Source organism: Anguilla anguilla, chromosome 13 (genome assembly GCF_013347855.1).
Source record: "Anguilla anguilla isolate fAngAng1 chromosome 13, fAngAng1.pri, whole genome shotgun sequence".
Lineage (NCBI taxonomy): Eukaryota > Metazoa > Chordata > Actinopteri > Anguilliformes > Anguillidae > Anguilla > Anguilla anguilla.
The window spans coordinates 8,701,822-8,718,687 of record NC_049213.1 but is presented as its reverse complement, the minus strand read 5'-3'; the positions used below and the strand labels follow the sequence as shown (position 1 = coordinate 8,718,687).

At 44.7% G+C, this 16,866-nt stretch overlaps 1 protein-coding gene across 2 annotated transcripts in view; it reads right to left on the bottom strand.

Moving 5' to 3' along the window:
• The window catches only part of LOC118211968 (PDZ domain-containing protein 4-like), a 34,846-nt gene that overhangs the window by 3,007 nt on the left and 14,973 nt on the right, over positions 1–16,866 (bottom strand). Inside the window, exons 2-7 of one of the 2 annotated variants that reach the window (XM_035389588.1) lie at positions 8,477–8,530; positions 7,224–7,546; positions 5,543–5,633; positions 5,062–5,160; positions 4,741–4,803; positions 3,649–3,750 (exon numbers count right to left, since the gene is read on the bottom strand). In XM_035389588.1, coding sequence (XP_035245479.1) covers positions 3,649–3,750; positions 4,741–4,803; positions 5,062–5,160; positions 5,543–5,633; positions 7,224–7,546; positions 8,477–8,530 — 732 coding nt within the window. The remainder of the gene's footprint in view (positions 1–3,648; positions 3,751–4,740; positions 4,804–5,061; positions 5,161–5,542; positions 5,634–7,223; positions 7,547–8,476; positions 8,531–16,866) is intronic. The other variant, XM_035389589.1, reaches the window with a different exon arrangement.

The following is a 16,866-nucleotide window of genomic DNA, read 5'->3' as shown; positions in this document are numbered from 1 at the left end:
TAAACCCCTCCACTTTAGGATGGGGGGGGGGTCACTGTACACAAAGGGCTATGGTGGGAAATCAAACCCCCAGCCACAAAGGTGACTTCATATATGACCTTAGTGTCCTGCTCATGAACAGTGCTGTACCATCTTCCTAAAATATATATTTAATGAACAGAATGAAAAATTTTTAACATTTTGTAATTCTGACAGTTTTTCTTTTCAAGCCTCAAAGGCAGTTCATAGCTGAGGTGTGATTCTTGATCTCCTGCTGTCTTTTCAACTTATTTTTTCACCTTAGAAATATTTCTTGCCTTTGTCCTTGACTATCCACCTACACTGCTGAATGTTTAATTCATGCTTTGTTACCTCCTGGCTTATTCTTAGCTTCACTGCTGCCTTGATTCGTATGTTATTGTTTGTGTTTATGCTTTATTCAGAACTTCCTTCTATATTACCTCCCTATGCATCTGTTTTGCCTTCTGTAGTTACTGTACTAACAGTTTTTTTTACCCTTTTAACTCTGTTAAATAAATACTGTATAATACAGTATCTAAATAAAAGTTATTATTACATTATTATTGAATTACCACGTTTTGAAAACCAGGTGCGCAGTGACTGATCTTCTATGTCTCTAACACTAGGGGGCGACATTGAGTCGAGCAGAATTATCCAGCATACAGCCCAGCCTTCTGGTCTGTCAAGCGCATGATTCAGGGGGACGTTTTTACCGCAGGTTTCCATGGAGCCATCGGGGTGAAGGGTCATTCCACGCTCAATCAATCCTTACAGCAATTCGGCTGTTCCACAACTTGGTTATTACTCTACATCGCATTCATTTAGCAGAAACATAAATGCATCCATCTTATTAATCAGTACCGCTGGGCCTAGCCAACAGCATTCTCGGACCAGCGTAGTAAAGATGCAGTGTCACTAAAGCACCAGTGAAAGTTAACTGTGCCAAGCAAATGGCATCGTACCAGTCCTGCAGAGAAAGGGAAGGCAAACTGGAAGTCTGCAGCCCCTTCTGGACAAGATAACCAACCAATGCCAGGGACACCAGTTTATTTTAGGAAACACACACGCATACAGACAAATGCACATGCATGCACACACACACACATACATGCACTCATATGCACACACACACATAGTTACTACTGACATAGGCAACAGGCTTCACAAACACACGTACATGCACTCATGTGCTTGCTCACACACACACACAGAAATGCACATGAATGCACACACACACACACACACCCACACACACAAATGCACACGCACACACACACACACACACACACACACACACACAAATACACATTCATGCACGCACACACACACACACACACACAAATGCACATGCACACACGCACGAATGCACATGCACACACACACACACACACAGTTACTACTGACTTAGGCCACAGGCTACACATACACACACAGGCACAGCTACTGCTGATGTAGGCTACACGCACTGGTATAAACATGCCTAGAGCACAAGCTTCTTCTAAAGTTCTTCAAAAAATACACGATTCTCAGAACTGGTGCATCGCCTGAGAAACATTGCCCAGAAAGCTGTGATGCGAATGTGGAATTTCATACTTTTTTTCCCCCCCAAACGCATTTGAATTCTCATCACAAATTTAATCAGTCCAGTCGGATATCAATTCTGCACCCTCTCCTTATAATAAAAATACATAAGGAGGGCAGGCTGTACCCTCTCCTTATAATAAATATACATAAGGAGCACAAGCTGTACCCTCTCCTTATAATAAACATACATAAGGAGGACGAGCTGTACTGCCTCCTTATAATAAACATACATAAGGAGCATGGGCTGTACCCTCTCCTTATAATAAAAATAAATAAGGAGGACAGGCTGCACCCTCTCCTTGTAATAAAAATGGGTAGGCAGCTTTTTCTCTTCTTCCAAGCTCACCTGCACAGAAGAACAGTGATCACCATCCCCAGCTCATTACCATTCCTAAAGCTCTCCCCTCTCCCAGCACCCGATCTGTTCTCTCACACCTTCTCCTTTTATCCTCTGCCTCTCTCTCGTTCTGCCTTTTTTCTTTTCCCCCATACTTTTTTTCACCCTTCCCTGCTCATCTTCGCTGTTCCCAGGAGACGGCAGTCTGCGTGCATGTGTGTGTGTCCATGATTGTTGGTGCATGAGAGCGTGAGTGCATGCGTGTGTTTTGTGTTTGTGTGTCTGTATATATGCGCATGTGTGTGTGGGTGTATGCATGCGCGTGTGTGTGCGTACGTGTGTGTGAAGTCGTGAGGGTGTGTGTGTGTGCGTATGTGTGTGTGAAGCCGTGAGGGTGCGTGTGTGTGTGTGTGTGTGTGTGTGTGCGTACGTGTGTGTGAAGTCGTGAGGGTGTGTGTGTGTGCGTATGTGTGTGTAGTCGTGAGGATGTATGTGTGTGTACGTGTGTGAAGTCGTGAGGGTGTGCGTGTGTGTGTGTGTGTGTATGCGTACCTGTATGTGAAGTCGTGAGGGTGCGTGTGTGCATATGTGTGTCTGAAGTCGTGAGGGTGTGTGTGTGTATGCATACGTGTGTGTAGTCGTGAGGGTGCGTGCGTGTGCGTGCGTGTGCGGTGGTACGGGTTTGGGGTTTATTCACATTATCCTGGTCTGTTCCCACCAGTCCCCCCTTCGGTCCCCGCTGCATTAGCGCGGTTAGCATTTTGTGGTTTGTCGTTATGGCAACGGCGGTCCATGCGTGGGCTGGCCAGCCTGCACCCCCTCATACAGCTGCTGTATCTGCATTCAGCAGGACCAGAGCTGGCCTGCGTGGCTGCTGGCTGTGCCTGGGTAATCACGTCCACCAGCAGTTTGTGTTTAATGGAGGTGTGTGTGTGTGTGTGTGTGTGGGTGGGATCTGTCAGTAACACTGTCTCCAGGGCTAACATTATCCACACGTGACAATAACGTGACGGTGAAAGCATGTGTCTGTCATGCAGTCTGCATGTGAACACTACACTGCTTCAGAGAGGCTGGCAGCGCCCTCCCCACCACCACCCCCAAACACCCCCCCCCACCCCCTCCCCCCCCACTGACCTTGAGGGAACAAAGGAGTGGGTACATGGGCAAGCCAGGAAGGAGCACCTCCATCCCTCTCCCTCTCTCCCTCTCTTTTCTTCCAAAGCCCTCGTGTTCTCTTCACCCTTATTGGTCTCTTCTATGCTCCCCCCCCCCACTCCCCCCGTCCTTTCTAGACAACGGCGATCCAGGAATCAGCGCTGACCCATTTTGCTTGTTCCCATGTTAAACTAGCGCCAGGACTGCTCCGTCTCAGCCAATCGGAGGGAGGCGTCAGCGTTAAACCAAGGAATCACCCCGGCTCTCAGCCGAACCGTTCGTTCCCATCAAACTGTCGTCTTGGCAACTAGGAGCGTTTCCTAGTGATCGAGAGGAGTGAAGGAGTAACTCTTGACCAACGTTTCAAAACTGAGGATATAATTGACGGGTTCTTTTGTTCCTGATAATTGCAGAAAATGGCGGTGTATGTGTTCATAATTGCATTCCTCATTTCAAGCAGCGCCGACCGAATTTGACGTCTCTGCGGGTATGGCGGCAGGAGGGGTTACCTATACCTCTTCTATACCTGCGCCCCCTCCTCCTCGTACCGAGGCTCTTGCGCGCGTCCTCACCTCTATGTCGGGCCGGGCCAGGAGCAGCGAGATGTTGGTGCTGTCCTCCCGGGTCAAGATGGCCACCGCCTCCTCCCGGTTCTGTATGTCCACTCCGTTAATCTGAGGCGGAGCGAGGGAGGAGGAGAGACGGAGACGTCGGAAAGAGAGAGAGAAAGGGAGGGAAATAAGGATACGAGAGAGAGATAGAGAGAGAGAGAGAAAGGAGAACGTGAGGAGAGAAGGCAGGAGCCTGTTCACCATGCGGGCTCAGTGCCCATAGCCCATAATTAAACCGGGAGACTGCCTGTCAGACACGGAGGCGGGATCAACGTCTTCGGCTCGACTGACGTGCTAAAAACCAGCGCCTTCATTTTTTCTCAGTTTTGATTCGGTTTTCTGAACTCCGATTCATCTCAGAGGATCAAATGATAATAGCCACATGCAAGAATCGCTTGTACACTTCACACGGCGCTTGGCCTTTCAAAAATGCCTGCGTTTAATTTAGCTACGCGATGAAAAGCGAGCCCGTGAAACGTTAAATGAGTATATCGCAGGGACGTGGTCCGAAAAAACGGGAGAAAACGAGCCAATCATATATTGCGTAAGCATTTATTAAATTGAAAATGTCTCTGGTTCGCAATCGGCAGTGTTCCACCAGCAGCCCTGCTGTAGCTTCACAGCACGATGGGACCCATTTTCCACACTACAGATTTTTAAACGAGCAATAATTTCATTTCCTAAAAAGATAGGCCACAAAATTACTGGCAGCCCATTTTTCAGTATTTTATGCACCTTCCCTTTTGCAAGGATTCTACTGAGTCTTCTTCTGTATTTTGTGAGATTTGGCAGGAGTCTTTGACCATTCCTCCAAACAGAATCTTTAAAAATCTTCCAGACCACTGCCGCTGTGCTTATGGCTTTCCCTCTTCACATCAAACTACAAACTCCACCTGGGTTCAAGTCTGGATGGCCATCGCCACGCATTTTAGAGTGAGTTAACCATTTCCTGGTTGATTATGAGATGTGCACGGGGTGATCGTTATCTTGCCAAAAGCCGCCTCTGGCAAGTCCCATTAGAGCCCAGAGATATTCCCAAATCCCAGTAATGACCTGCAGTATTCGGTCCCCCTCCCGGATACGCCCATCTTTGGCTGCTATGCTGTTGGGGTTGACCTGGAGGAGAAAGGAAACGCTGGTTAAGTGCACACATACTAAAGACCCTGCGCAAAGAACCTCATTAGAACTAAAATGCCCACGTGTGCCATGGATACGACAGAAAGAAGAACCAATCGGGGATTCAGGCAGAGGAGCCAATCAGGGGTTGCTCAGACAGAGGAGGCAATCGGAGGGATTCAGACGGAGATAACAATAGCGCACAGTAACACAGTCACACTTCCACCGCAGAACGCCACCACGCAGCCCCTCCCTCACCTCTCCCACGTATATGCCAAGGTCCTCTTCGTCATCCGTGCGATAGCAAACTGTCAAGCCCAGCTTATCCTGCTGGTGGGGCTTGTACAACTCCACCTCCTAATGGAGAGAAAAGATGTTTTTCCACATGTAAATATAATTCATAAGTTTTTTTATATATATATCAGTGATGTTATGCTGTGCTTCGACAATACAGACATGAATTTTGTCAAGTACATCGAGTGAGTGGAGAGAGACAGATAGCAAGACAGACAGATAGAGCGAGAGATAGAGCGAGAGAGTGAAAATGAAAGGGCGAGAGAGCAGCTCTAACATGAAGGACGGTTGTGTTCTCCGAGGATTCTTAGACACAGCATCAGACGTTCAGAGCTAGAGAGCTGCACAGCCTGACAAGAAGGACATGAGCGAATCGATGTTTGCCCTCTCCTTCCGTCAGGTATCGCAACCGCCGCTCGGATCGCAATTTGAAAGAGAGCCAGACCTCGTACTCCATCTCGTCCTGCCTGTCGACCTCGTGTTGGGAGATGTCGAAGTAGTCGTTAGGGTCGTAGTACTCGTGGTCTATCGGGGGGCTGCGGGGAGGATGAACAGAGGTCACAAGAGTTTTCGGAGAGAGGAACACCGCCACAATAATACCGCATCGCTGCCACTCTTCCCACACTGTTGCAGGGGTACTGCTTATTTTTTTCCTGGAGTTCATCGTTTATTGTTAACTTGGATGTGTCAAACAAAGTGTGCACCTGATAAATTAACTAATTAAAGTCATTTGTGCGATCAGAAATGATAAAACAATGTTTCGTATGGGGAAGGAGGTCTTTTTTGAACCATTTAATGCCAAAAACTTCACATTTTCAGGTATTTCACATATGGGGAAATCAGTATTTGTTTGCTGAGCTGTGGCGTATTCTAATATTATGGCTAACCATTTAGTTAACCTTGAAATAAAACACAAACACTTGTTTGTATTTCCGTCTCGCTTGTTGGTTACATCCCTGGAATGTAAAGGTAGGGAGGGCAAAACGAAGCTTTAGAATGTCGCCAGCAGTGTATGCGCGTGAGCTTGACAATACATTTCTCACAGAAAAGGTCGTTTGTTACCTTTTTTTAGTTCATTACAGTGGTGATAGAAGTTACTAGAATTAAGTGGTACTGTGCTGTTAGCCTTTATTGATCGCTGTACAAGGTTAATGTGAAGTACCTAGCACAATCTGACAGTACTAACCCATAAAAATATACTTTGAATGGTACTTGGTCAATCGAACGGTAAATGTGAAAAACATTCGATTATAGTCAGCGGCACCGAAATTTTCTGTCACACCCTCGATAAACAGCAAAAGTCCCAGTAGAAGACTGAATTAAATCTTTAAAAGTTATATATTTTCTGAAAGCTTATCGATTCCGCTTGGCCGTAGTGAGTGAAACTAGGCGATCTGAGCATATAGTCGCTATGTAAATTACGTCAGAAGGATTCAGCCTTGTTGTTTGCTACCTAAACTTCACAGCACACTCAAATCCCTTAGCATGCTTGTAGCATGAAGTGTCTACTTTCAAAATCCATTTAAACCATTCACAAATGACTTGGGACTTTGAAGTTATAAGTCGGGATGTATCAAGTGTCCAGTGAAAATACTGACCTGGCTCTCAGTCAGAATTCTGAGAGAACCAACTGCCATAAATGACCGCGTAAAATCAACCAGTAAGAGTTATTATGATGTCACTCGTTCAGAACCCCATAAATGTAAACAGTCGAATGTTCAGTGAAATCTATCGGTTTTCGGTGCCGTCGGAGTCCCGATCTTATCATTGATGGAATTTTGGGAAAGTGCGAGCTAAAAGGCCACAAAACAGCCAATATATCACATTAATATTCCATATATGTACGATCGCTGTTCACAATACGTTAATTTAAGGCTAAACTGGTATTTTAATCAGAATACTTATGCTAATTTCCGGAAATAAATTTTTCGATTGTCCTCCCTAGTAAAGGCCTTAACTCTCTTTAATTAGCCACAGTGAAAGCTTTTAAAATTAAGCAGCTTGCTTTGTGAGCGGTAGAAGCTCTTATTGGGGATTATTGTGAGAGCAGACGAGGGCACAGAACCATGTTGTTACTGGTGAAGGGGGTGGGGGGGTTGGCAGAGGGGACGGACCAGGGTACTCACAGCTCGTTCAGCACGTACGGCTCCAGGATGGGCGGCAGGGGCGGGGAGGAGGGAGGAGGAGGAGGAGGGGGCGGGGCCCCGCGGGGCTGGGGCAGCTTGCCCAGGGTGAGGATGTGCTGGAAGCTGATGTCCGTCTGGGTCCCGCTGTCCACGCAGCCGCCGGCCCCCCCGCCCGCCGTCAGGGCGGCCGCCGCCGCCCCACCGGCCCCCGCCTTCTTCCTGGGGCCCCTGCGGAGGACCTGGGTGAGGAGGGGGTCCCGGGACGAGCGGAGGGCCTCCAGGGCCTGCTCCTGAGAGAGCCGGGACAGCTCCTTCCCATTCACCTGCATGGGTGGGTTTACAGGGCGGGGGCGGGTTGGGGCGGGGCAGGGTTTGGGGATGAATAAAGAGTGGAAGAGCAGATGGAGGTGAAGAAAGAGAGCCATAAGGAGGAAGGTTGTGGAGAAGAACACATATGGGGGAAGACAAGGGAGGAAAGCGATTGGAGGATTTATTGGGGGGCAGATGATGAGGAATGAGTAAACAGATGGGTGGGTGAGAGGAGAAAAGGGTGGAGGTTTTGGGGTAGGAGGTACCCGTGTGAAAGGTGGGCATGTTGGGAAGGGGGATTGATGGATGGACAGCAGGGGAGGACGGATAAATTAGCCATTATAGATTATACACACGCTGATCTGAAAATGAGACCACAGCTTTGAGACAAGTAGCACTGCACTATACAATACACACTGCACAACTGCACACTGCACTGCACTGCACCACTGAGTAACACTGCACTGTACAACTGCACACTGCACTGTACAATTCCACTCACTGCACCACTGAGTAACACTGCACTGTATAACTACGCACTCACTGTGCCCCTGACGACACACAGCACTGCAGAACTGCACTCTCGCCGAGCAAAGCTGTACAACTAAAGCTGCACTCAAACTACATCACTGAGTAACACTGCAGCGTACAACTGTACTCTAGCTGTGCCACAAACTGCGCTGAGACAGGAAAAGGTTAAGAAGATGGATCTGAGAAGTTATTTATGGTTTGAAAAGGGTTTCAGGAAGAGGTTATTCCACAAGCTGCACAAAACTGTCCTAAGTGGTTAGTACATGAGTGTAACACGAAAGCACTTTACTTCACAGCAGGAACAGTGAGTGGGTTAACCTTGCGCATGCACACTCCCACAGTGGCTAATAGTGCTGTGACTGGACACAAGCACACATCCAATGCACATATAAAACAGAATGTTATACTGCAACCTTCATTCGACCTTCCGCATCAACAGAGTACAGCATTTTACTTATGTGACCCTTCTGTAGGGAGAGAAGGAGAAAGAGGGGGGTGGGGGGGGGGAAGAGAGGGAGAGAGTCAATTTTGTAGACTAGAGGGCAATGGACATGCTGTAGAAGGGCAGTGTTAAAGAGAGGGTCCCAGACTATCAACTATTCCTTTAAACCGTGGAAAAGTAGGTTTTTGGAATGTTCTTATTTTTTTATTTTTCAGTTTTTAAATTGAACCCGGGGAAGTCCCGGGAGATTACAGACCAAAATCTGGCTGCCTCTGCCAAGAGGCTAAAACTGGGTCATGGTTGGATCATCCAGCAGTACAGTAATCCAAAGCATTCCTCCGAATCCACAAAAAAAGGGTAACTGACCATAGAATCAAGTTTTACAATGACTATCCCAGTCCCCGGATCTAATCCCTATTGAAAACCTGTGGAGTCAGTTCAAAAGGTCATAAGGGGGGTCCACATGCAAAACCAAGGATTCTGACAGGTTGGATAGATTCTACACGGAGGAATGGTCTCAGGTCTCCTACTGTGCGCTCTACAACCTCATCAAATGTGACAGGAGATGACTCTGCTGTGTTATCTGCTAAAGGGAGGGTGCCAAGAAATTGGGCATGTCGTCATAAAAATGATTTTGCATTAAAAATGTTTTTGTTCTTTTTTCTGAGCAGTGGAATTGCAACACGATTTAAAATATTTGTGAGCATAGAAAACATTTCATGAACAATAAAGTGAACCTTATCGAGCATTTTTGTTCATATTGAGGGTGCAGTACTCACTGATACTATAACAGCATTAATGAGAGCACTGACACTCTGTGACCGAGGCTGTGCTACATTATGTACAGAGTGTCAGTGTTCTCATTAGTACAGTACCATTAATGTCAGTGTGCCCATTAATACTATTGGTGTCAGTATCTAATGCTGATACACAGTATCAGTGTTCTCATTAATACAATTATTGTTGGTGCCTAATGCTGGGACAGAGTGTCAGTGTTCTCATTAGTACCATTAATGTCAGTGTTCTCATTAATACAAGTAGTGTTGGTGCCCTATGCTGGTACAGAGTATCAGTGTTGTCATTAGTACCATTAATGTCAGTGTGCTCATTAATACTATTGGTGTCAGTATCTAATACTGGTACACAATGTCAGTGTTCTCATACAGGTGGTCCATATGACCTGCTGTGACAGAGTTCTGTGAATCGCACACAAGCACTGACACCAGCTCTCTATACTCGTGTTACTTTGTTGTCGTTTAACCCCAGACTGTGTAATCCTTCCTTTCATTCTCGCACCCCCTCCCTTTTACTTTGTATCTGCATGTCCCTGCCTCTGATGCCCCCCCCCCAGAGCAGGAAGCAGAGGAGATGGTTTATAATTGGGGATTAGGATATGTTAATCTGGCACAGCAGCTGATTGGAACAGCAGGGTGCCGTGGATGTGTCCTTACTAAACACACTAAATCTCTGCTGAGGACGCTGGAGGAAAAGGTCGTACTGACACACACACACAGACGCACACACTGTGACACTGGCTGGTGAAAGGGATTCAGACACTCACACTCATATTGAATATGTGTCCTTCAGAATACCGCTTGATTAAAATTAAGCTCCTCTGGCTGGTTTTCCGACTTAATTAAATCAAACGAATACAGTTTAACCCATAGAATACAGGAGAACAGAGTGCATAACATTTATATTTGAGACCCAAATGAATGTATTGTGTTTTATAAATCAGCCAAAAGTAGATTATGTATCAGAAGCAGCATCATAAATTATGATGTAATTGGCAGATTGGGGGGGGGGGGGGTTAGTACAGGCGGTGGGCTGTGTGTGATTGGGGGGTTAGAACAGGCTGGGAGTTGTTTGTGGTTGGGGCTAGGACAAAACAGAACTTTCAAACAACCATTTTTACAACAATGATCATGACAGTTCAACATGCCACTATCTCTTTGATTGTATCTGCCAGGTCTGGCATTTCACTGACAGAGCAAATTCTGGGGGGCGAGGGGGGGGGGGGGGATCAAAGCGAGATGACGCAGAAGAATGTCCGTTCCATCAAATATTTCTTGTGGATGTGTTAGCAGCAACACCCACTCCCCCAATGTCTCTCCAGTGTTTCTATTGTGTATCTGTGTGTTACAAAATTCCCACAAATCTATTACTTAAAAAAACTGTTTGCTGGCTTTGAACATTAAACATTTCTGTGAGAAGTGTATGTAAAATTTGTCTTTCATGCTCTCAGTAGGACACTGCCGTGCGACAGAAAGATGAATTAAATTAGCAATTTTCTGCATTTACTGCTGGTGTATAAAATCACATCCACTAATGTTACTTTAAGTATGCTTCACTGATGTAAATGTAGGTATGTAATCTGAGCCCAACACTACAGTTGCACACAGCACTGCAGCCTGAGCCAAACACTACAAGTACACACTGAACTGCAGTCTAAGCCCAACACTAGTGTTGCACAGCACTGCAGTCTAAGTCCAACACTACAGTTACACACAGCACTGCAGTCTCAGTCCAACACTACAAATACACACAGTACTGCAGCCTGAGCCCAACACTACAGCTACACACAGCACTGTAGTCTAAGCCCAACACTACAAATACACACAGTACTGCAGTCTGAGCCCAACACTACAGCTACACACAGCACTGTAGTCTAAGCCCAACACTACAAATACACACAGTACTGCAGTCTGAGCCCAACACTACAGCTACACACAGCACTGTAGTCTAAGCCCAACACTACAAATACACACAGTACTGCAGTCTGAGCCCAACACTACAGCTACACACATCACTGTAGTCTAAGCCCAACACTACAGTTACACACAGCACTGTAGTCTAAGCCCAACACTGCAGTGTTGCACAGAATTGCAATCTGAGCCCAACACTACAGTTACAAACAGCACTATAGTCTGAGCCCAGCACTGGTGTTGCACAGCACTGCAATCTGAGCCCAACACTACAGTTACACACAGCACTGTAGTCTGAGCCCAACACTACAGTTTTGCACAGAACTGCAATCTGAGCCCAACACTACAGTTACACACAGCACTGCAGTCTGAGCCCAACACTACAGTTACACACAGCACTGCAGTCTGAGCCCAACACTACAGTTTTGCACAGCACTGCAATCTGAGCCCAACACACAGAATTGTACGCCTTGCTGTCCATTTGAGCTCATTGGATCTTCTGCATTTTTTAAATTTGTATATTTCCCTGGTGTGGTGTGATTGAGATTTAAGCCCAATATTGTATCTTGTTATTAAAACGAAAGGGTTCTGTGCATAAATAGTGCAATGTAGCTCATTCATTTCTTCATCCACCAGACACCCGGTCTTGTGCTTGATATCTTCCAGCCTCTTACTTCATATCATTGCCATGGTTAGCCAGTGTGTGTATGCAAATATAATGTGGGTGTGAAAATATATGAAAAGAAGAGCAGAAAGGAAGCCTCTGCATTTATTATTTTTTCACAGAAAATGTCCAGAATGTGGCAGCTAATAAAACCTCAGATTTCCCCGCAAATATTAAAGATGGGTGGTTTTTCTGGCACATATGTTTAGGTATAAAACTTGTAAAATACACGTGCAGGCGTGGTACAGGTATGGATGTATGTCCTGCCTGTCCATGTGTGTGTGTGTGCATGTGTGTGAGTATAAGTGTATGCGTGCGTGAGTGTGTGCATGTGTGGGTATGAGTGTATGTGTGCATGATTGTGTGCATGTGTGAGTATGTGTGTGTGTGTGCGTGTGTGAGTATGTGTGTGTGTATGCGTGTGTGAGTATGTGTGTGTGTGTGCGTGTGTGAGTATGTGTGTGTGTATGCGTGTGTGAGTATGTGTGTGTGTGTGCGTGTGTGTGCATGATAACCAGCAGGGCTTCACCTGCGCACAGAGCTATTTGTCAAGCGAATGACAGCCGACAGGAGTCACATGATCTGTCTCGCAGCGCAGACACTGACCTTTCCGCGCTCTGCGAGTCTCCGTTTGCTAGTTCTCCCCACTGCGTGCTCTTTTTGTGTAATGGCATCTTCCTCTCTCTCTCTATTTGCTTCTCTGCCTCTCTCTCTCTCTCTCTCTCTCTCTCTCTTTCTCTCTCTCACTATCTCTGCTCTTTTTTATCCTCTTCAAATAATTGCATTTCAGATGGGTCTTCTTCTGGTCAGTCAACCAGAAAAATCAGGTCTCACCTTCGGCTTTTTCTTTCTATTTTTACCCCTCCACCAATCTATCTTTCCCTACCACCCTCTTTCCATTTCTTTCTCCACCTTCCTCTCTCGTCTGCCCTCTATTGCTCTTTCTCTCTCTCTCTCTCTCTCTCTCCATTTCAAGTCTGTTCATTTCATTTTATTTCACTAGCGCCTTATTGACAAGACGAGCTGGAACAGTGCTGGTGAAGTGGACCATTGCGATACTAAACACACAACATGTAGCTGCGAGGAAGCAGTGTGGTGGTAAACAGTTAAAATGGTAATGAAAATGCTTCTGTCTCCCTCATTCCCTCCTCTCATCTTTCACTCTCCATTTCTCTATTTCTGCTGCAGTCACGTCCCGTTCTGCCTGTCAGTTTGCTGCTTCAGCGTTTCTCTCATTAGACCAATGGGGTCCTCTCCTTCTCTTTGTCCTGATCACCCCCTATCTTCCTCCTTTCTGTCAGCCCATCCTACCATCATTTTCACTTGTGAAAAGACACACGGGCTCTTTGCCATGTTTTTATTTATTTATTTATTTTTTTTAATAAAGGTCATTGGTGGCTCAGTGGTGGGAATCAAAAATAAAATCCCCAGCATGTATTATAGATGGAATAAAATGAAAGATTAAAAATGGCTCCATGGCTCCAGCTAAACGGTCCATTCCTATTTCTGTCTACCTTTCTCTCATCACCTTGCAATTGGTGGTCCAGCCTACCACTGATTCCTCTACCCATTCCTCTGCTACAGCCTGCCTCCTGTCTCCCTCTCTTTCCCAATCTCTCTCTCTCCTGGTGTGTAAATGTGGTGTGTGCACAGGAGGGGGCGGAGACTAAACGTGCATACATATACATGTTAAATGTAAAAAAAAATGATGTTACACATAAGGGGAATCACTAATTAACATATGTTCCAAATATTTTGTTTCTTTATTTAACATTTAAATTTATATTTAATATTGACATTTAGAATTTCACATTTACATTTAGGTATAATATATAATTTTTCCATCTTGCTTTAATGCATAACATTACTCTTGGAAAAGCAATTACAATGCGTCAGACAAATTGCTCTCTAAACTTGACGATGCTAAATGTGGAAAAATTGAGCAGCATTACAGAATGTGCAACATTTTACAAATGGTAACAAATACGCCATAGTCTAATGAATTGCTTGTGTCCTATGCAACACTTCTCCTTGATAAACATCTATCAGGCCCTTCCAGTTTTAAAGGGGATATAGGCTATATTGGCATACTTCGGTAAAAGTAGTTTGATGAAACTAGCTCTGTGGATGTTCATTAGTAACCATGGGATTATATTTTTAAAATATATGTTACTGCTGAATTTTTCAAATGTACATTTTTGGTGCTTTGAAGACACGTGAAGATAGAGCCACAACGTATGTTGGGATGAGCTGCAACGAATGTCTAGAAAATCTGTCACATTTCAGCAAAACTATCTGGATGGACAGATACTACTCCATGTAAAGCCTGATTTATACTTCTGTGTTGAATCTACGTAGAGCCTATGCCATAGCCTACGCAAGTGGCCTACGCCATTGTGAGCATTTATACTTGTGCGCTGGTCTGTCTGAGTCGCTCTGCAATACACCGCCAAAACGCTAGTTGGAAATGCGTAGGAGGAAATGCGATGCTACCAAGCGGACGAATCACAGTTGTTGCGGTCTGCGTCGCCGCAACGTGTAGTTACATTTCTGAGGAGGAGCACGTTAGGCTACGGCGTAGGGAACACGGCTACGCCATACCTACGCCGTAGATACGCCGTAGATTCAAAGCAGAAGTAAACTGCCCGTTTAAGTTGCTTTTTTACACAGTGAAGCAAGCTGGGTAGTGCTACACATCAGACAGTTGTAGCTACCTATTTGACTTGACTAAAATAATTATTTTTGTTTAACTTTTACTGGCAACAACTCCACATACAAGTGGTGATTTTTAGCTTATAAATCATGTTATCATTGTTTCTCTAACATTTGCGGGATCATATAACTGAACTGTATTGGCTGCGGATGATACTGTAAGTTAAGTCTTCAGGGCTGCTGGGTGCCTCATTTGGTTAAGGCACTATGCTGTGGTGCATGGATGAGTCTCACTGCCTCAGACCTTCAACTGTGTTGTGTTTGTAGGATCTAACTCTCTGCCAAGACTATTATTCAGCTAAATATCAGGCTATAAAGACAGGCTAACATAATGTTAATAACTGTCCTGCATTATTTCTGAGTTATCACGTTTTTGGGACTGAAAATTACAGTGAATTTTCGCTAGATCCTTGGCATGATAAAGATACCTATTTTACCATGATTCATGACATCTGTGGATTTCCAAAACGCATAGAAATTGAGGACCCCCCCCCAAGCTTGTTTTGCCACCCCACGTTACAAAATAAAGACCCATTGCTGCTAAAACATTGGCATCGTAAAATAGTTCATAGAGATGGAACCATGAGTTTTATTACTTTCAAGTTGTATGTCATCTGATCAGATTGATTGGAAATTTCACTGTAAAAAAAGAAAAAAGAATGAATGTAAATATACCCACTCTGGCCTCCGCAACTTAACGGGTTAATAAAAGCTAAGAATCACGTGAATTATTCGATCATGAATGTAAATTTGTGGAATACGGAGTCAAGAAAAATAGTCTTTGTCCCAAACGTTATGGAGGGCACTGTATGTACAGTATGAATGGGGAAAGCCACTACCTAACCCGAGTTGAATTGAACCCGGCGATGTTCTGGGTTCCATGCGGGAAAGGGGCTCATGTCTGCAGGTTGGGGGTTATTTTTTATCTCTGAGAACAAAGTTGATTGTTCCTTCCAGCCGGGGAGAGGAACTGCCCTTTGTGTCTCAATGCCTTAGGGTTTGCCACTAATGAACAAATTTAATCCAGCACTATATCACACTAACACCCAGCGGCACGAACAAGAAAAAAGCGCTGCCACTCTTGGAGATAAATGGAAGTGAAAAACTATTTAGTTGTTTAAAAAATCAACCAATTTTTTTTTTTTTTTTGGCTTTGGGCCTTTATCAAGGCAATGTTCACAAGAGGTTCACATGCACACCTTCAACAACACAAGCATTCACAACCCACTGATATTTTCAGCAGTTACTGATGTGTGGAGTAATTACTAATTTTCTATAGTTGTTAGTGATTTGTGCAGTGGATGATGATTTATACAGTAGTTTTCTGCACATTCATCTCCACACTGCAGTGTGTGATTTATATCATACACTCTGAATAAGGCTGTAATCTGCACATTTATCTCTATACTGAAGCGTGTGATTTATATCATACACCCTGAATAAGGTTGTAATCTGCACACACGTGTCTACACTGTAGTGTGTGATTTATATCATACACCCTGAATAAGGTTGTAATCTGGACACACATCTCTACACTGCAGTGTGTGATTTATATCATACACCCTGAATAAGGTTGTAATCTGCACACACGTGTCTACACTGTAGTGTGTGATTTATATCATACACCCTGAATAAGGCTGTAATCTGGACACACATCTCTACACTGCAGTGTGTGATTTATATAATACACCCTGAATACGGCTGTAATCTGGACACACATCTCTACACTGCAGTGTGTGATTTATATAATACACCCTGAATAAGGCTGTAATCTGCATACACATCTCTACACTGCAGTGTGTGATTTATATCATACACCCTGAATAAGGTTGTAATCTGCACACACGTGTCTACACTGTAGTGTGTGATTTATATCATACACCCTGAATAAGGCTGTAATCTGGACACACATCTCTACACTGCAGTGTGTGATTTATATAATACACCCTGAATAAGGCTGTAATCTGCATACACATCTCTACACTGCAGTGTGTGATTTATATCATACACCCTGAATAAGGTTGTAATCTGCAGACACATCTGTACACTGCAGTGTGTGGTTTATATCATACACCCTGAATAAGGCTGTAATCTGCAGACACATCTGTACACAGCAGTGTGTAGTTTATATCATACACCCTGAATAAGGCTGTAATATGCACACGTCTCTACACTGTACAGTAGAGTGGGATTTATACCACACGCCTTATCGGTGTAATAAATGTGACACTGGGATGCAGATGAATGTGCAGGTTTATTCATTTCTTTATATGACAGTGT